General features: G+C 45.9%; 1 protein-coding gene across 4 annotated transcripts in view; it reads left to right on the forward strand.

Moving 5' to 3' along the window:
- The window catches only part of cpne5b (copine Vb), a 103551-nt gene that overhangs the window by 13428 nt on the left and 68427 nt on the right, over positions 1-21696 (forward strand). The window contains exons 2-4 of one of the 4 annotated variants that reach the window (XM_084704323.1): positions 13642-13682; positions 15209-15255; positions 15530-15601. In XM_084704323.1, coding sequence (XP_084560449.1) covers positions 13642-13682; positions 15209-15255; positions 15530-15601 — 160 coding nt within the window. Of the gene's footprint in view, positions 1-13641; positions 13683-15208; positions 15256-15529; positions 15602-21696 lie in introns of those variants that run through there. The other 3 variants (XM_084704325.1, XM_084704324.1, XM_084704326.1) reach the window with 3 other exon arrangements.

The raw sequence follows: 21696 nt of genomic DNA on the forward strand, positions 1-21696 counted from the left end.
TACAATAAATATTGTAGGAGTGGACACTTGATTGAAATCAAAAAACACGATGGAAAAGCAGAGATTTGATCTAACTTGGCTGGAGTCATTTTTCTCTATCCTAGATCATTGTACACTGGATACCCTAAAAACCCAATCACTTCATAATTGTCCTCCAAGTTGTCCTTCTGTAGAATCAATGGAGTGGGATAACTTGAATAAGCTCTTAGCAAAGCCCCTTCTCAAACCACAGTCCCCAGCTAATCAGCTCATCCCAATTCCTCTTCCATTTCAGCTGTAATGAAACTCTTCATTTACAGATCTTGGAAACCCTCTTATCCTCTAGTGCCCACTCAATCCGCAGTAGAACATACCGCAAGAGATCTCTTAAAGAAGATCATTTGCTGATAAGCGAGACATTTCATGACCTTACAAGCATTCTATTGGTGGTGAGCAGAGCGCCTGCTCTCTCTGTGAGCGTTAACTAGGGTCTGTGGCCCAGGAGGCCCAGGGACTGAGATGGGGAAAGTTGGATGTCTGCTGGTACTAAAGCAGCGCTGTGAGTCTTTGGTGTATGGTGACTTTGGGGGGCAGAATGTGTGTATGTGAGGTGCAGTGAGGTGGGTGGTTGCTCTCCTCATCAAGGCTGGACACACAATGTTCTGACCGGGGTCAGAAACAGAGACAGGCTGACAGACAGACAGGCTGACAGGCTGACAGGCTGACAGACAGACAGACAGGCTGACAGGCTGACAGGCTGACACACAGACACAGACAGGCTGACAGATAGACAGGCTGACAGACAGACAGACAGACAGACAGGCTGACACACAGACACACAGACAGGCTGACAGACAGACTGGCTGACAGGCTGACAGACAGACAGACAGGCTCACAGGCTGACACACAGACAGACAGACAGACAGGCTGACAGACAGACAGGATGACAGGCTTGGAGAGTGGCAAGATAGATACACCTGCAAGAAAGAAAAGAGAATTTATAGAATTGTAAATCATTGGAAACAGAAATGATTAGCGACATGGGGCATCTCTAACCCTCTCTGTGGAGTGTAAATAAGAGTTACCGCTGATCAGTGTTGCAACAGTATCCAGAGTCTAGAGTAAATATATGCAAAATTGCGTTTGAGAACTTTCAGAGCAAGGTTGTCTACTCACTGACTTGCATTAGCCCATAAAGATTCTCTGAGGTCACACAAGTAGCTTAGCTCTATTGGCTAGCTACTTGCTAACACTATTAGGGTAATTAGCTCGTAAACAGACAGGTCCTTGAAAATTTGTTGAGCTGTCTGAGTCACAGCCATCAGAGTGGATAGCATCTGTCTAGGCCATGTGCTAGCTTGTAATGGGAGCCTAATGTCCTTCTGATGGGCTGAGTCACATCTGATAGCTCTTCTACCTGAACCGTCTGTCTCTTTGACAGATTACTCCTGAGGAGCTAACGGGCATTTTTATATAATAAACCCTCTGCAGTCCATATCATTCAGATAACACATGGACAAAACTGAAGGATAACACAAGGAAGGCTAAGATACTACAACTTTAGGGGAGTAACTTTGGGGCACATCTTAGTGATTTTTAATTCTTAGGGACAAAAACATATAAAGAACTCTATAACTGTACCTTATGAACTAAAACAATCATCTCTTTTGAGGTTTACATGCTTCAGCTTGATGGTTAAATGAGGAAGGGAACTGTACATGATTTAACTCTGGGTACATCACAATAGCTATAAAAACTGTATTCATTCTAAGGAGAAATAATTGGATTTGTGTTGTGACATTTCACCAGCCAGGTGTATAAAAAATGGTGCAAATGAGTCTGGTGAAATGTTCCGTGAGGTAATGCAAGAACAAGAATAGGTGAGTACCCAGAGTTCTGTCCTCTTGCAGAGAAATTGTAATTGGCCTTGAAGTTGTGAGGATGTGTGGGAGTCTGCTCTAATTCCACCCAACTGTGAGAAGGCATGCTCTATCTAGGCCAGTCTCCCAGGCTGGCTTTCACACCTTGGAGATGTCTGGTGGTGTGCCCGCGGGGCTGCTGGAACTCTGGCAGGCTGGCGCAGTTCCACCCTGTGTGCCAACTGTGGAGAGGGAGTTTATTAGTGGAGGAGGCGAGTCCACCGTGGGAAGTCAAGTGTGAGATGTGAGGCGGAATGTGTGGGCGACAGTCTGCTGGAAATGACACAGCTGTACCTTACCTCCAGGGGGTGTGTGGTATTTTCATGAAAAGTTATCTGAATTTAGGGAGACCTTTTTAAAGAGGGTGTTTATTGGCGATCAAGCAAGAAATGTATGTAGAAGAAGGGGAGGGAGGGAAGGACAGCATGAGACAAAAGAGGTAGTGTGTAACTTTGATCTAAATCCCCACAGCCGAGATCTGCTGGATCTCATTTAGGCAACCCGCTTGAAGTGGCAGAAAATCGGACAGCACTGCAGGCAGTACACACACACACAAACAAAACCTCCTCTCAAATTTGTAACCACACCTCACTAAAATATTCAAATGATGTGTATGATATTGGGTTTTGCCAAACCTCTGTTAGCTAGCAACAGAGAGTTGAATATGTACTGTTCTGCCTTGTTCCCTCCCCACCCCAGATCTAATATAGACCTGTAAGGGGAGGATCTTTCATGAACAGTAGAGTTTAGTGTAGTAAGTAGGAGACACACCAACACAGGACAGAAGAGGCTGATGGTGTCGACACTGCTTTTATAGAAGTGGGAAACGTTTGGGAATGGAGTTGTGTCAGATAACACGTCGCTTCAAGTCTCACCAACCCACTCAGAAGTATTGCGAGCCAAGAGGCTAAGTTTAGAAAAATGGCCGCCGGCAACATTTCTGCCTTAGAGAAAAGCCCAACAAATTAATAAAATAAAATATTATGAGCAAACATATCCACAGTACAATATCCTCATACTCAATTTGGCCCATTTCTCCTCTTCCTTAATATCTTAAACTCTGTCAAGTTTAAGTCCAACTATATATAATCTAGCACTGTGTAACATTGTGTACTGGTACAATCACTCTAAGCACACTGAGGGCCTCATTTACTAACATTGCAACCGCAGCTTAATCTGTGCCTTTGCCCAACCGCAAATAGCACACTGTATTTCCGCATTTTGCGTGGTATTTATCAAACTATATCCTCGTCGGGCAATCAGCGCCTTACTCCGCCCTTTAGTGTTAATATCGCGCCGTTATAAGACGGGAGAAATTGCCTGCATGTTACTGCCACCATGGGTGATTCGAGGAAAAGAAAAAAAAGGTTCAGCGAACAGGAGATAGAAATATTGGTTCACAAAGTTACAGCTAACATTAACATGTTACAAGGAAGAAACACACCTCTCCTCCCATCTCTTTGCGGCACACACCCACTTTCCCTTATACCCTCCCAGCAGCGGTAATCTGTGTTTTTAGTCAAGTGCGGAATACGGTTTTATGTCTTTACCCGCTATTTTACACCTAAAATGGGCGCAATCCTGTTAGTAAATGAGGCCCTGAGTGCTCTAACACTGGATGGCTGCAACTCAATATGTGCAACCTTACCTAACTGTCCCCTGTTCCCCTCGGTCTGCCTGCTTGGAGAGACGTCATGTCTGCAATCCCATCAGGGTCTCCCAGAGGAGCACCAGGCCTGGATAATTCAACAGCTAGTGGGAAAAAGATCCCTGCTTTGCTCTGCCATCGAATCCTATCTGAAACCCCAAGAATGCCGCTGGGTTGATGGGAGAGTTTTGTTAAAGGGATGACCTTAAGGATGATGAGGATAAGAATTCTATTGAGGGTTTAGCCATAGGTCTACAATGTAGACGGCCTACCTCTATTAACCCCTTTCATTTTTTCTCTTTCTTCCCTTCATTCAACGGTCCTCCAATTATCCCCTCTGTTGTCTTCATTGACAATCTTTTGTAGCCTTATGCCAAGAGCTCCCAGCCCTCCCTTCTCTTCTCCTAGTCTACCTCTCATTCTGCTCTTACCCTCTGAGCAACCCAAATGACTACAGGTCACAGGATTTTGCACGTTCAAAGACTCCAAGTATACATTGGTACAAGGATAGCTGATGCCGTCTGGGGAGGGCTATGGATAGAGTCCTTGGGGATGGTTCAGGTCTTGAGAGACAAAGACAATAAATGATCATCTTTCTCTCCTCTTCCTTCTTTTCATAAACCCCCCCCTCCCGATTCGCTGGGAGCAACTCATTCTTACAGATCACAGACCAATCCTCTTGTGTGGAGAGCCAGAGGCTAGGACAGTGTAGTGGGACATTATTGATCGGCGATCTAATTGAAAAGCAGCGAGTCTCTTGTTGTTACTTTATGTCTCTGACATGACAGTGTACTCACTCTGGTAGCTTTGTCTCTCCTCAGTCTCCTGGGATAATAGGAAGATAATAGTAAGATAATAGAAGAGATAAAGTATTTTTAATGCAAACATGTTGATGGAATCACCCCTCCCTCTTGGTCAGGAATAGCCCCCTGCTTCCTTCTCTCCACCTCCCCAATCGTTATGTTTTTGTGATGTTTAGAAACAATTTCAACACTTTGGACCTTGTGGGCACACTACACACCTTTAAACATGTTAATATAGACCTATTTAGCCATTTGTCAGGTAATTAAGTCATCAATTTAAAAATAAATTCAACATATTTTGGTATGTGTATACCCTTTTTAGGACATAGCGACATTGCTTCCTGTGGACATCTTCCACCATCTTAGATTCTAATTCAGTGCATGAGCTGTGAGGTCAGTAAGGCAGAGAGGACATGTATGCATCATTCATGTTACAGCCATCAGGACATTCAGCTTGTGTTTTCATGGTTAAACTAGGTGGGCGGGAGTGCACTGTAACGACACACATACTGTTGACTCTGGCAATGTCTGTTTTAAGAAACAGTGGGTGCCATTTTGGCTGCAAAGCACAAGAAAATTTGATGACACTGACACAATGATTTTTTTATGTATGTTGAGGGGCTGTTGGTGTTGGAGAAGCTGGTAATGCATGGCACGGTTACTGGAACCCCCATGGGGTTTGAGCTACAGAGACCAGGGGCTTTGATGTCAGATGCCCAGCCTTCAGACCAGGGTCATCCTTCAAAGTCAGCCAATGACCGACCATATGTTCTAATTATGCCCAAATAAGGTCATGTGTTGACCTGCTGTGCCTGACTGACTGTGAGAGTCTCCAGTCCTCCTCAGGGCTGTTGGTGGATCATCAACTCATGTTTCTTTCACTGGGGGCCTGCACTAGGTTTTCATAATGAATTAAATACTTCAAATTGCTAGTTCATAAAAAGCAGTATGCATTTGTTTTTATTCGTATTGCTTTCATATAAATTCTTGCATGATATTTAACAACATTTTAGTTGCATTCTTATAAGACAGAACTTGCAATCCCAAGCCCCTCCTCTAATCTCAGCCATAAAAAGAGCAGAGGGAATTGCACCACAGCTGGAGAGGATCTCCCAGCGCTGAGAGAAGCATCTCTCCAGAAAAGACCATCTCATTATTTCATCCTCTGTCAGATTCCCTCTGAACATGCCCCAGTCAGCATGCTCTTTAACAACCTCCTGTTTATTTTCAGCATTCAGATACACAGCCTTGCAGGGAAATTCTCTCTTTTCATCTCTCTCACTTTCTTCCTCTCCCTCTTATCTCTCTCTTCCAATCTATTTCTCTCTCACTCTCTCTCCCTTTTGCTCTCAATCTATTTCTCTCTCACCTTTGTTCTAAATTTCCCCGGTTCTTTCTCATACCAGCAGACAAACACACAAACACCCCCCACCCACACACACACACACAAACACAGTACAGTACACCAGCTCCTATCCTACCCTAACCTAGCCCAGTGCACCAGCTCCTCCCTACCCTAACCTAGCCCAGTGCACCAGTTCATATCCTACCCTAACCTAGCCTAGTGCACCAGCTCCTATCCTACACTAACCTAGCCCAGTACACCAGCTCCTATCCTACACTAACCTAGCCCAGTACATCAGCTCCTATCCTACACTAACCTAGCCCAGTACATCAGCTCCTATCCTACACTAACCTAGCCCTGTACACCAGCTCCTATACTACACTAACCTAGCCCAGTACACCAGCTCCTATCCTACCCTAACCTAGCCCAGTACACCAGCTCCTTCCTACCCTAACCTAGCCCAGTACATCAGCTCCTATACTACACTAACCTAGCCCAGTACACCAGCTCCTATCCTACCCTAACCTAGCCCAGTGCACCAGCTCCTTCCTACCCTAACCTAGCCCAGTACATCAGCTCCTATCCTACACTAACCTAGCCCAGTACACCAGCTCCTATCCTACACTAACCTAGCCCAGTACATCAGCTCCTATCCTACACTAACCTAGCCCTGTACACCAGCTCCTATACTACACTAACCTAGCCCTGTACACCAGCTCCTATACTACACTAACCTAGCCCAGTACACCAGCTCCTATCCTACCCTAACCTAGCCCAGTGCACCAGCTCCTTCCTACCCTAGCCTAGCCCAGTACACCAGCTCCTATCTGGTGTACTGGGGAACATCAGCTCCCTCGCCAAAGACTGATGGTGCACTTCTACACAGCCATCATTGAACCCATCCTCACTTCTATTACCATCTGGTACGCTGCTGCCACTGCCAAGGACAAGAGCAGACTGCAGCGTATCATCCGCACTGCTGAGAAGGTGATCGGCTGCAATCTGCCTTCCCTCGAGGATCTGCACAACTCGAGGTCCCTGAGGCGAGCGAGGAAGATTGTGGCCGACCCCTCCCACCCTGGACACTCCCTGTTTCAGCTACTCCCCTCCGGCAGAAGGCTGCGGTCCATCAAGACCAAAACCTCACGCCACAAGAATAGTTTCTTCCCATCCGCTGTTGGCCACTTAAATAAGGCCAAGGACTCACACTGACTTTAAATCACAAGCTGCACAATGACACCCTGCACATTGCAATTTGCACTATTGTATCGTTCTCTTGCACTAGGCTATCAGTTTTTTTAGGTTAGATTGTAAATTATGACTACTTATATTTTATTTTTTATTCCCCTTAGTAATAGCAAGACCCCCCTTAGTATTAGCTACACTTTGCTCCTTTGTATAGTTAGTTCACATATTCAAGTTACAATATTCCTATATGTTTAATGTATGCACCTCCCTGCCAAAGTAAATTCCTTGTTTGTGCAAACATTCATGGCGAATAAAATCCCTTCTCTATAAAAGCAATTCGGGGAGCGCACTCCAAATTAACAGAAGACATTCAAGGGGGCACATTTACATTTACACAAGACCAGTTTAGTGCAGTGTAATTGTTTGCCGTGATAATTAAATGCTAGTGTGATAATAAATGACCAAATCATACAAACTGTCATGATACATTATTTTAATGCCCCCCCCCCCCCCCCCCCGTTGAAATTAACAAATTACTCGAAAAAAGATTCGTTCATTTTACTGAACGAGATTCAAAGAACCTAATCAGTAAAATGATCCGAACTTCCCATCACTATTCACAATGCTGTTTGTCACACGTACGGGACTATTTTCTCTCGGCTACTGAAATGCAATACGTAACGTTTGTTGGCTATAACTATTTTGTGATGAAAGGCAGCTTAGTATTTATTAACTATTTATAATTTCACTGGTAACCGTATTATTAAAGCATTAAGGTACACGAGGCAGTACTCAGGCAGTACTCAGGTCAATAAAGTACGTGTTCTAGGATGTTGTTAGCCCGACGCGCAGCGGAGGGCCGGCAAACCCTCGACCACGTACTTTATTGACGATAAAGTACTGCCTCGAATATGTTGTTTGTTGTAATATGTTGTTTGTAGAAAACAAATTCAACCCAAGCGCTCTTTGATTACGTGATTGATTACGTTACTGTTGATCATCTGTCCATCATCGCATATAGCCCGCCCTGACAATTTGATTGATCCGAACAGCTCCTGTTCGGACATAGTTTTTCCCCAACCGAGGTTCCCCAGACCCAACTTTCCACCAAATGTTTTTGTTGGCGGGGCTAAGTTGGGCTGGCAGCCAGGCTAGTCTCGAGTATTGCTTCATTATATAATGTATATGATATGTTTGTACTGTATATTACATATTGCAATACTACAGCCAGAGGGGCATCTGCACTTGCGATGGTGTTTCTGTAGGAAATGTAGCTTGTGTAGAGTTGAGAAGAAGCCATTTTAGCATTTTGTGTGTGTAGGTCGGGGGAGAAGAGAATGCTTTGAGGATTTTTCTTGTGACAGACCTCCACACACATACAGCCTGTGGATGAATAATTGATAGTCATGTTGTTTGATGCTCCAGCTGTTGGGTTAGGGTTCCTGTTGCTGCACCCTTTTGTCCTGCCTCAATGTGCTCCAGTTCATGTTGAAACATCCTCCCCATCCAGGCTGGCAAAGACTTGAAAACGTGTGTGCGTGCGTATGTGTGTGTGTGTGCAATCATATGCGTTTTTTATATGCTCTTGTATGACTGAAAGAATGACAATCATTAGAATCTGGGACACAGACAGCTCCCCTGAAGCTCCTCAGACTGGAGGTCAGCGGGGGTTAGCGGGGGTCAGCGGGGGTTAGCGAGGGTGAGCGGGGGTTAGTGGGGGTTAGCGGGGGTTAGCGGGGGTGAGCGGGGGTCAGCGGGGGTGAGCGGGGGTGAGCGGGGGTCAGCGGGGGTTAGCGGGGGTGAGCGGGGGTTAGCGGGGGTCAGCCTATTGATGTTGTTTCATTATGGGTACAATTCCAACACCCACATCCTCCCGGGACTCCTTAATGAAGTCCACTAATGGCAGGGCAACACCTTGATATATTACTAGCATATACTGTCCAGTGCGTTGGTGCACTTGATTTAGCCTGATGCTTTGAAACAATAGGTCAGTCCCCTAAGTATGAAGCACATTGAATGATGACCTCTTTAGTGGTAATCCAAAACAGTATATGCATGAATTTAATTTATGAAGTAAACCCAGATATGCTGGAATTAATTTCACTCATGGTATCTCAAGATGAGTTTAGTAGACTGCTGTAGAGGTGGAGAGAGTCAGACACAAGGAGAAGTGATGCTACAAGAACCTTCTAATAAGCAAACAGAAGTTGTGAAACCTGTGAAACAAGCGTGAAACACTTTAATTAGACAGAACTTTGTAATGTAAAACACATTCTGTTATTTCTTATAACATCTTCTGTTATTTTGACCACAATTTGACTTGTCAAAATGACTGAGGATAGACGTGGCCAGTTAGCAGGAACACAGACACCCTGTAGGCCTGGTGTGAATAGTGGGGTAGAGGGGTAACAGGACTCATGCTGACAGGCTGACGGACAGATGCATGTCGATACAATGAGCCATCACACAGCGTCTTTCATTTCCTCCAGTTGAGCTACTTATAATGAAATTCTCTGCAAGGCTCCTTTTCACCGGATACAAAACACTCAGTGTTGCATGGCCAGACCGAGGCCAGAGCCCAGCTCTGTGTTATGTTGACGCACTCCTCAATATGCAGGCTATAATCCTTCAGCCGTAATTGAATCTAGAGTCACGGAAGAGAGTGGGCGAAGAACCGAATTTACACTTGCCAAGCAAAGCATGTAATTTACCAATGTAATCATCGACACCTGCTCCTGTGCTCTCTGGTGTGTAAGATTTTGTGTTTGGGGTGGTAGTGGTGTGTGTGTGTCTGTTTGTGTGTGTGTAAGTGTGACCAATACTATCAGCAGTCCAAGGATAGATAGCAGGAAATATATATATATATTTTTTTTTTCATGTCATCACATTTACATTCTAAATTCTAAGTTCTAAATTCAATTCAAAATTCATGCCTTGCTGAATGGGAGCTTAAAACACTATTTAAAAGACAGCGTTTAAACACACTGTTAACATTTGCAATGTTTTACAGTTTCTTTACACACTGAATCACTATCTGATGTATAATCTAGTGTAAACAGCATCCACTGCTTTGTTTGGTTCCAACCTAGTCATTATCTTCCTGCTGTTTGACTTGTGATGAGTTAGCAAGTGGTTCATGTGGACCTCACCTACTCACTCACTGACTCCACTCAAGACCTTCAGATTGATGGTGTTGATTTTAAGGGTTAGAACACACCTGGTCAGACAGTGGAAAAGCAGCTCTTTACCCCAACAGGAGTTTGATTCCTCTCTAACCCTCTAATCCTAACCCAGTGGGGTAGGTCCTTAACTAGAACTCCCCTTCCTGGGTTCCCCCTGCTTTTGCCTAAACTTAAGTTGGGGTGATTATGGACCATAGCCCCAACCAACCCCTGATCCTAACCTTAACCCAGTGGGGTAGTTTTGTCTTGTTTGTCTCCTTTGGAGGTACATTTTACATTTTAGGCAGGTTTTTATTAGGCTTCATGTGCCTGTGCAACACTTGGCAGAGAGAGAGAGCAGAGGAAGAGACAGTGAGTGGAACGGAAAGTGAGGAGGAAAAACGTTTTTGAATAACTGTAAGATGTACTAGCGCAAAAACATTAGGATGGAAGGAAGACGTAGAGATTCAGCTATGAAAAGAATGTGAGAGACAGGTAGAGAGGGAGGCAGAGTGATAGAGAGAAAGAGCTATGAAAGAGGGATGGAAGTGAGGAAAGTGAATCCCAGAGAGAGAGACCAATAGACTCAGTCGTCAAAGGAGAGAAATCACCCCAGCAAGCAGGGCAGAAGGGGTGATGGTGTGAGACAAACCAGCCCCTGGCAGCCATTTTGAAAAGGTCAAGCAGAGAGGCGTTGCACCTCTGCACAGAAAGGTACAGAACTGCTCCTATTCTGTAGGGGTGGAGAGAGAGATGGGGAGGAGAGAATGAAAAAGAGAAATAAAGATTTACCGTGACAGGTGTGACTGGCCTTTTCTGTAGAGATGGAAATGGAGAAATGAAGGGGGAAGGGATTGAAAGAAAATAATCAATTTAATATACGGGAGGCAAGCGCTCACATTCACCTGTTGAAATGGCAGTGTCCCGGGAACTGAGGAAGACAGTGACAGACTGAAAGGGTTAGCATGTAACCACACCTGCCTGATCCTGGTTTGGTTGTTCTGGCAGACTCGTCTGACCCCCCTCCCATTCAGACAGATTTCCATCTGACCTAGCCTTGGTTGGACCAATCACAACCCTTTATATAATACAATGTACAGAAGCAAGTCATTGGGAGGGCGCTGAGGGGGCGTGGGCGGGGGCTGGGGAGAGGTTGCTGGGGGTTAGTGGGAGGGGGCTGGGGGGAGGGCGTTGGGGGGAACGGGCTGGGGGAGCCTTCGAAATTCTTGAGCATTACCTTTTCTCTGTCCTCCCCCATCCCTATAATCATCTTCCTTCGACCTGCACCACAAATCAAGACCCTCGCGCTTCAGCTATGATGTGCAACCATCCTCAGGAGCCCCCCCCCCTGCCTCTGCTGGAGGAGGAGGAGGATAGGGAGACAAAGGGAGGAGGGGGGACGAGAATGAAAGGTGAAGTAATTGCAGAGGAGGAGACATAAACAGGTGGATGAGGTGTGCAGATAATCAGGAGGCTTGCAATACAATTCCCTGAGAGGGGAGCCGTGTGACTTCAGCCTGGCTGGTGAGCCGTGTGACTTCAGCCTGGCTGGCATGCAGAGAGCTAACACACCTATGGGAATTTCAGAAATTTGGGGGAATTAACAGGAATGTTTCACCCCCTTACCAACTCTAACTCACCTGTACACACACACTCACATATTTACACATCTCATTATGCCAGTCTGGACAAATAAACATCAAGAAGATATGGACATTTAACTGCAGCTTAGTCTCGATAACCCTGTTCATACAGCAGCTGGTGCTGCTAGGATACCGGAGTTGTTCATACAGCTGCTGGTGCTGCTAGGATACCAGAGCTGTTCATACAGCAGCTGGTGCTGCTAGGATACCAGAACTGTTCATACAGCAGCTGGTGCTGCTAGGATAACAGAACTGTTCATACAGCAGCTGGTGCTGCTAGGATACCAGAGCTGTTCATACAGCAGCTGGTGCTGCTAGGATACCAGAGCTGTTCATACAGCAGCTGCTGCTGCTAGGATACCAGAGCTGTTCATACAGCAGCTGGTGCTGCTAGGATACCAGAGCTGTTCATACAGCAGCTGGTGCTGCTAGGATACCAGAACTGTTCATACAGCAGCTGGTGCTGCTAGGATAACAGAACTGTTAATACAGCAGCTGGTGCTGCTAGGATACCAGAGCTGTTCATACAGCAGCTGGTGCTGCTAGGATACCAGAACTGTTCATACAGCAGCTGGTGCTGCTAGGATACCAGAGCTGTTCATACAGCAGCTGGTGCTGCTAGGATACCAGAGCTGTTCATACAGCAGCTGCTGCTGCTAGGATACCAGAGCTGTTCATACAGCTGCTGGTGCTGCTAGGATACCAGGGCTGTTTCATCCAAGATGAAGACATGTTCATGAATGAGTAGGGGTGTCAAGATAACAAAAATTCAGTAGACGGTGCCAATACCAGTAAAATAACATGATTCTCAATGCCAATTTCGATACCAAGGTTAAAAAAAACTTTTTTTTTTTTAAGATTCCGTGTACTTGAATTTGAAACATGAACTTCTTTATTAAAATATTTAAAAAATAGCTACATTTCATAAGACATACGAAACATGTGCAATACAGCATAGCACAACATAATAAAGTGCAATTAAGCCATTCAACTGACATGATTAACATGAGTTTACCTTCTAACCGAGGTAGGCCCTCTGTGACATGCTTGCGTGTAAAAAGGGCTATACAAATACATTTGATTTGATTGGCTATCGTTAAAACTACAGCATAGCTAACCTAAACTATGTACAACTTAATCCATTGTCTTGAATTTCGCCGCAACCACAACGAACATTGATTTATTTTGTATGATGCCAGATGTTAGCATCAGTAATGCACCTCTTCTGGAACTGAATCAGAACTCACCTTGAATTCTTTAAACAAATTCGGATAACGATCTTTCAGGTGCTTAGCTAGATTGGAAGTATTACCTCCCTTGGTCTGAAGACCACGGTAGCATTATTGCATAATGGCTTCTGCGGATTAATTATAACGCCACGGTCATCTGCCTCAAACGGTCATTGTGCCTTTCTTTTCAACAAGTCGAGGTGGAGCGATCGCTGCAGCTGCAGTTGCTATCTTGGTTTTCTGAATGTAAACGTAGATTGGGAAAACACCTGAATACTGCCCCCATCAGTTCCAGAAGAGGCATAGCACCGATGCTAACATCTGGCATCGGCGCTCACGGTGCTTCAAAAAAATGGGCATCGCATCATTGGTGTTTTGTTATTTTAGCATCGAAAGGTATCGTAAGTATCGGTTCTCATGATATCCCTATGAATATCTATATATATTATAGTGAATATCAATTTCTATGCAAAAGCCAGTTATCTCAGAAATATCTGAGAAAATAGTTAGACACTTTATAGGTTGGAAGACCTGCACAGTGATTCATATGACACACGATGGACAATTGCTTTTCAGACAGTATTGTTGAATCTGGGAGAGTTTTAGTCGTAATTCTGTTCCTATCCTATCTGGTGGTATGGATGAGTATGTATCTGGGGGTATGGATGAGTATCTAGGGATGATTGTGTTTGACATTTGTGCTTCTCTTTGTCTCTGTTCTCTTAGGAATCTTCTTGACAAAGACACATTCTCCAAGTCCGACCCATGTGAGTATGACTCTATACATTGTAAGCCTAATAAACGAACCCTAACCCTCCTTACCCTACATACTAACCCCTATACATACTTAACCTAACCACCTCAACCAGGCTTGGCTGCCTCTCACCCTCTTTCCCACTTTCTCACTCTGTCTCCCTCTCTCTCTATGCATCCTTTCTTCTAATTCTCCTGATTTACATCTCTCCCTCTTACTTCACTACCTCTCTTCACTACATCTCGTCCTCCCTTCCTCCTTCCTATTCCGTCATTTCCTCCCATGCTGTGTCATGGTGATGGTCATGTGACGTGAGGATCGTTTCCTCCCACGCTGTGTCATGGTCATGTGACGTGAGGATCGTCTCCTCCCACGCTGTGTCATGGTCATGTGACGTGAGGATCGTCTCCTCCCACGCTGTGTCATGGTCTTGTGAGGTGAGGATCGTCTCCTCCCACGCTGTGTCATGGTCATGTGACGTGAGGATCGTCTCCTCCCATGCTATCATGGTCATGTGACGTGAGGATCGTCTCCTCCCATGCTGTCATGATCATGATCATGTGACGTGAGGATCGTCTCCTCCCATGCTGTCATGATCATGGTCATGTGACGTAAGGATCGTCTCCTCCCATGCTGTCATGATCATGGTCATGTGACGTGAGGATCGTTTACTCCCACGCTGTGTCATGGTCATGTGACGTGAGGATCGTCTCCTCCCACGCTGTGTCATGGTCATGTGACGTGAGGATCGTCTCCTCCCACGCTGTGTCATGGTCATGTGACGTGAGGATCGTCTCCTCCCACGCTGTGTCATGGTCTTGTGAGGTGAGGATCGTCTCCTCCCACGCTGTGTCATGGTCATGTGACGTGAGGATCGTCTCCTCCCATGCTATCATGGTCATGTGACGTGAGGATCGTCTCCTCCCATGCTGTCATGATCATGATCATGTGACGTGAGGATCGTCTCCTCCCATGCTGTCATGATCATGGTCATGTGACGTAAGGATCGTCTCCTCCCATGCTGTCATGATCATGGTCATGTGACGTGAGGATCGTCTCCTCCCATGCTGTCATGATCATGGTCATGTGACGTGAGGATCGTCTCCTCCCATGCTGTCATGATCATGGTCATGTGACGTGAGGATCGTCTCCTCCCATGCTGTCATGATCATGGTCATGTGACGTGAGGATCGTCTCCTCCCATGCTGTCATGATCATGTGACGTGAGGATCGTCTCCTTCCATGCTGTCATGATCATGGTCATGTGACGTGAGGATTGTCTCCTCCCACGCTGTCAGTGTGACGTGAGGAGTAGATCTTCATGTTTCTAGCGCTCTAGTGCAGAGTATTGTGTGTGTGAGTTCAGCCTGCTGTAGCTAATTCTGTTGTATTGATTAGCACTGCATTACTCTGTCTCTCCCTCCTTTCATCTCTTTTTCTCTCTCTCTCCCTCCGTCCTTCAATCTCTCTTCTATTTCCTCTTTCTCCCTTTCTCTCTCTCTCTCTCTCTCCCTCTCTCTCTTTCTCTCTCCTCCACAGTGTGTGTGCTCTACACGCAAGGAGTGGAAACCAAGCAGTGGAGAGAGGTAAGTGAGTGGTACTTGCTCTGTCTGTGTCTGTCTGTGTTGCACTGATAGTGCAGGGTTTCTGCAAGTGCTGTGCCTTCTCCTCTCCTCTCTGTTATTGTTATTATATGTTATATTGAGATAAGATCACATATACACACACACACATACACACACACACACACACACAAAAGAGACGCCAATTAGTCCCTGGCTGGGCCCTAACAGCAACAAATTTAAGTTTCTCTCTTCTGTCTTCATTGCTCCCTCCTTTGTTTTACCCTTTCATTTATAGTATGTCTTCATCTTTTCTACAGAAGAGAGAGTGGGGCCATTTATGGGGGTTTTTCTTACAAGGAGAGTTTGGGTAATTGTAGTTTTTACACGTTATCAACCCATGTTGTTTGTTGTAGATTGTTCTGAACTCTTCGGAAGATCTTCATGATGTTTCCACAGATCAGTGTGTGTGTGTCTAGCATACTGTATGCATGTAGGTTATGGATGAATACAATAAAGCCAATAAATGCTTCTGATTGAATTGTTGCGTGTGTGAGTGTCATTGTGTGTGTGTGAGTGTATTACCACAAACACACACTCTGAACTGACATGATGAGAGAAGATCATTAAAGCAGCCAAGCACTAAGAGTTAATTCTCATTGTCTTAGTCAGGGAGAATGTGTGTGAGGGGGAGAGAGAGATGGTGTGTGTGAGGGGGAGAGAGAGATGGTGAGTGTGAGGGGGGGAGAGAGAGATCGTGTGTGTGAGGGGAGGAGAGAGAGATGGTGAGTGTGAGGGGGAGAGAGAGATGGTGTGTGTGAGGGGGAGAGAGGGAGATGGTGCGTGTGAGGGGGGAGAGAGATGGTGTGTGTGAGGGGGAGAGAGGGAGATGGTGCGTGTGAGGGGGGTAGAGAGATGGTGTGTGTGAGGGGGAGAGAGGGAGATGGTGTTGGGAGGAGAGATGGTGAGTGTGAGGGAGAGAGATGGTGTGGGGGGGAGGATATGCAAATGGAGACTTGTTTTCTGGCGATATGACAAGCTTGACCTTTTCCTGCTGTTCTCCACTGGCACTGTCTAATCTGCTGGTGACATCACAGAGGCCCGCTCACTCAAGCAGCAGGGAGCTCTGCTCGTGTGCACGTGCATGTGTGTGTGTGTGAAGGATTGACTGTGTGTGTGTGTGTGAAGGTGTGACTGTGTGTGTGTGTAACCACAGTCCTATTTTTGGCTTGGGGCCAGGAATCATCCATGATGCTGCCTGACATTCCTGAATCATGAAGATGAGGGAAAGACTGTGTTTACTGCTGTCCAGGTCCTTAGCCGTTTATGGAAAAGCCTGTCTTTGAGAGTGTGTGTGTGTGTGTGTATGTGTGTGTGTGTGTGTGAGAGAGAGATAGAGAGAGAGACAAGCCACCACACTCTGTGCACGTCTGTCTGTGTACGTGTGTATGTTACACTGTGAAAGAGTGTGATTGCTTTTTTGTGTTTGTGTGTATGTACATGTGTGTGTGTGTGTGTGTGCATGTGTCACTGCTTATTTCCCAGAGACTACAAGAAATATTGTTAGCACTCGCTGAGCCTGGCCCAGTCAGCTAGACATCCAAGTCTGCTAGACATCCTGAGTAAACATGAGGCTGCACTAATGCCACCTACACTGTCACCTACAGCAGCACCCTGGCACCTACAGTGCAGGGGCAGGATCTTGATGGTGACTCCACTGTGTGTGTGTGTTCATGCATGCACTGTGTGTGTGCACGTGTACTATATACATTTTTTCCCAGTGGGGAAATGCTCTCTGCCCAGGCGTACGCCCAGCTTGTGCACTCAGCTCCTGGAAGAAGAAAAAAAGTATGGCCACAAAATATACATAGATGAGGGGACAGCCCAGGATACTGTCACAGCATCTGTCTCTTAAGGACTACAGACAGTGTCTGTCTCTTAAGGACTACAGACAGTGTCTGTCTCTTAAGGACTACTGACAGTGTCTGTCTCTTAAGGACTACTGACAGACAGTGTCTGTCTCTTAAGGACTACAGACAGACAGCGTCTGTCTCTTAAGGACTACAGACAGTGTCTGTCTCTTAAGGACTATTAACAGACAGTGTCTGTCTCTTAAGGACTACAGACAGTGTCTGTCTCTTAAGGACTACTAACAGACAGTGTCTGTGTCTTAAGGACTACTAACAGACAGTGTCTGTCTCTTAAGGACTACTAACAGACAGTGTCTGTGTCTTAAGAGAATTTTCGGAATGGATTAAGTCAGAGAACCATGAACACATGTGTATGTGCATGTGTGTGTGTGTGTGCATGTGTGTGTTTATCCCAAGGACTTTGTGGTGGCATCTCATTACATTTCCCACTAGCCCAGCGGTGACTAATAAAGTCCTAATTCAGCCCGAGCTGTAATTCTTTCCCCTCCCCTCTCAGATAAATCACACTTCAACTCCTAAGGCACAGTTTACTTTGCTAACATTATTACTGGAGCTTTTCAACATCTAGGATCCGTCTCAAAAACAGTTGCAGTGCTCTTCAATATCTATTCCAATCAGTTATAGTTGAAGAAACACATGGACAAGAAATCTCCAAATGCATGAGAGTCTAAACATGACTGTCGTTCCAGTAGAACAGCAGCAGAATATTTGCTGATTGCAAATGTCACCACAGATAATCACATACTGCAGAATCACAAATCACTATTTGTTTTCTTAGAGTGGAATAAATGCCAGAGAGGAGTTCCCCTTCACTCAACTGAGTGTCGTTTCTATGATTAGACAATGTTGTCTGTCTGAGTGAAACACAATTAGACATTTTCTTTGTATGTAATTGCTAAAATTACCTTTTTGATTCAACATAATTTGCATTTAAGTAATGCTGTTATAAGTTAATCAGCAGTGTTGTTTTTGGCGGCCTGTTTTAATTTTAGTTTTAGTCTAGGAGTCAGGTGGCTGAGCGGTTAGGGAGGCGGGCTAGTAATCAGGAGGTTGCCGGTTTGATTCCTGGCTGGGAAAAATGACGTTGTGTCCTTGGGCAAGGCACTTCACCATACTTGCCTTGGGGGGAATGTCCCTGTACTTACTGTAAGTCGCTCTGGATAAGATGTAATACTAAATGTAATGTAATGTAGTGTTTGGGCCCTATTTTAACGATCTTAAACTATCAAAACGCAAAGCGCATGTAAATTTGTGGGCGGTACTCTGGTGTTGTTGCCGGAGTTATTATACCAGCGGGATAAATGACTTTGCGCCTGGCGCAAATCTAAAATGGGTTCTTCTGAAGTAACTACATTACTCATAGGTGTGGTTTGGGCATAACGTGCAATAAACCAATCAGAGAGTCATCCCACATTCCCTTTAAGAGCAGGCGCGCTTGTTCCATGGCGGATTGCTATTATAAAGGCGGATTTGCCAGGCGCACGCCAGGAGCGGTACACATTCGAGGAGACCAACGTTCTCGTCAGGGCCGTAAAAGATAAAGAAGTGACATTGTATGGGAAAGGCAGTTTTCTCATTGCACTAAGTTGCCCACTCATGCTGCTCATATTTGGAATGCTCCTTCAGCATTCCAAGTATTCCTACATCCCGTGCGCCTAGAGATGGCTGCGAAAAAAAGCTACAAAACGTAGCTTTTTGTCTGTCATGTTAGTGTTCGTTACTTGTTTTGTCAATGTTATATTGTCGTTTATTCAGTACGACCGGCAGACACTTCTGGACATTAAGTTGTCACTTGGCAAGGACTATTTTACGAACTTTAATTCCACTTTTCGGAGTGCGAGCTCGGACTGCAGCTGGCCCTTCGTTGTTCCGCCGCTGTTTACCTGCGAGACGTAGGAAGAAGAAACGAGGCCAGCGTGCTGGAGTTCTTGTTCGAACTCAGAAACGGTGCTTCAAACCTGCTTTTCCAACCATCTTACTTGCTAACGTTCAGTCCATCGACAACAAAATGGATGAACTTAACGCTCGTGTCAAATTCCAACGGGACATCAGGAACTGCTGTGTACTGGCGTTCGTCGAGACCTGGCTGTCTCCGGAGATCTCCGACACAGCGGTTACACCGTTGGGATTCACCATATACTGCCAGGACAGAACAGCTGATTCAGGGAAGTGCAGGGGCGGAGGTGTCTGTGTTATGGTTAACTCTCTCTGGGCTACGGATGTAGCGGTAGTAGCATCTCACTGCTCTCCGGTCCTTGAGCTGCTAACTGTAAAAATCATACCCTTCTATCTGCCTCGGGAATTCACTGCGGTCGTCATGAGTGCAGTCTACATCCCCCCCAGGCAGACAAGGAAGGCCGCTGCTTTGGATGAACTGTATGGGATTATCAATGGTCTGGAAAATGTGCACCCAGAGGCAGCCTTCATTTTTGTTGGTGGTTGAGTCCTGCCCAAGTACTATCAGCACATTGACTTCTTCACACGTGGAGATCAGATCCTTGACCATTGTTAAGGCCAATTTACACTTCTGCGTTTTTACGGACACGCACACGGGGAACGCCCTCTCCGTCAAGGAACTCCCTCTCCGTGACCTCTCTGAGCCCCTCACAGAGCTCTGCGTGCACCTCCTGATTTTCCTGACTATCGACCGTCGGCATTTTACAGATACCCCTTGGCTGTGATTGGTCCGTATTAAGAACTGCTTGAGTCAGGGGCGGGGGCGGGGTTGCCGTGACCAACAAGAAAACAGAATCCTTTGACCGCCATTGTTGTAGGTTTTTACAATTCATATTTCAGCTAAACAGTACATCAGCATCTGAATTAAAATGTAACGAGAAATGGGCAGTATAGTTGCTGAAAATGTGCTTATTTTATTGATGAAACGGCTAATTTGTAAATTTGCTCCGACTTTTCGATAACCTGGCCAGTATCGCAGTGCAGCGCTATCTACTGTTCTGGCGGTGAATTGCTTTCAGCACGCAGAGCCGTCGGAGTAGTATAAATTCAACCAATCCGTCCGACTCCGTGCGCGCGTCGGTCTGTAACGGGGTCGGAGAAGTATAAATCGGCCTTTATACAGCATTCAAGGGCAGTTACAAACCCTTCCCCCGCCCTGCTTTTGGGAAGGCTGATCACACCTCCATTCTTCTCCTCCCCGCATATGAACAAAAGCTTAAATAGGTCAGACCGGTTGAGATGACGTCCCCAAAAAGGTTGTCCGGTCTTTCCCAAATCAGAAGCCCTGGGTTGATGTCGCGGTCCAGGCCAAGCTGAGAGCCCACACTGTCGCCTTTAACTCTGGGGACCCTGATGAGTACAGGAAGGCCAGATACGACCTTCTGAAGGCCATCAAACCAGCGAAAAGGGCTTACAGGACCAAGGTGGAGTCCAGCTACCATGGCTCTGACCCCAGGCGCATGTGGAGTGGACTTAAAGCCATTACTGACTACAAAGGGAGAGGCTACAATGAGACCCGGTCCTCTGTCCTATTGCCAGACGAGCTGAATTCCTTCTATGCTCGCTTTGAGAGGGACAGTGACCCCCCTGCAGTGGAGCTACCTGAAGGCCAAGCCAGTGGTGTGCCTACACTAACTGTAGCCGAGGTGAGGCTGTGCTTTAAGAAGATCAACCCTCGCAAGGCACCTGGCCCAGACGGCATATCAGGTAGGACCCTCAGGGGCTGCGCTGACCAGCTGGCAGGGGTCTTCAGTGACATCTTCAACCTCTCCCTCAACCTGTCTGTACTCCCCACCTGCTTCAAGAGGACCAACATTATCCCTTTGCCCAAGAACACCAAGGTCACATGTTTGAACGACTATTGCCCGATAGCACTGACCTCTGTCACCATGAAGTGCTTTGAGCGGCAATTCAAATCATTCATCTGCTCCTCGCTGCCCCCCACCCTGGACCTTATGCAGTTTGCATACCGGTCCAACAGGTCTACTGACGATGCCATTGCTCTGACTATGCACACCGTTCTCTCCCACCTGGACAAGGGGAATACGTATGTGAGGATGCTGTTCATTGACTACAGCTCAGCATTCAACACCATCATCCCCTCCAGACTGGTCTCCAAGCTTGTGGACCTGGGACTAAGCACCTCCCTCTGCAAGTGGATCTTCCACTTCCTGACGGGGAGGCCACAGGTGGTGAGAATTGGTGACCGCACCTCATCTGTACTGATCACCAACACAGGTACCCCTCAGGGCTGTGTGCTCAGCCCTTTCCTGTTCTCCTTGTTCACTCACGACTGTGCGGCAATGCACAGCTCCAACCTCCTTGTTAAGTCATGGTGTCAAGCTGTCATTTTAGTTTTTATTAGTATTAGCCATGTTCTTACTCTATTTACTCTAGTCAAGTTTCAGTCGACTAAAAGTTTTAGCGTTTTATTCTTATTTTAGTCAGACTTATCTGACTATTTTAGTCTAGTTTTAGTCACGAAAACTGATGACATTTTGGTCTAGTTTTAGTCGACGAAAACTGATAACATTTAGTTTAAGTTAATGACAATTGTATTTTAGTCTCTTCTCCCTCT

This window comes from Hypomesus nipponensis, chromosome 9 (assembly GCF_054491055.1).
Source record: "Hypomesus nipponensis isolate SF chromosome 9, ASM5449105v1, whole genome shotgun sequence".
In the NCBI taxonomy this organism is placed as follows: Eukaryota; Metazoa; Chordata; class Actinopteri; order Osmeriformes; family Osmeridae; genus Hypomesus; species Hypomesus nipponensis.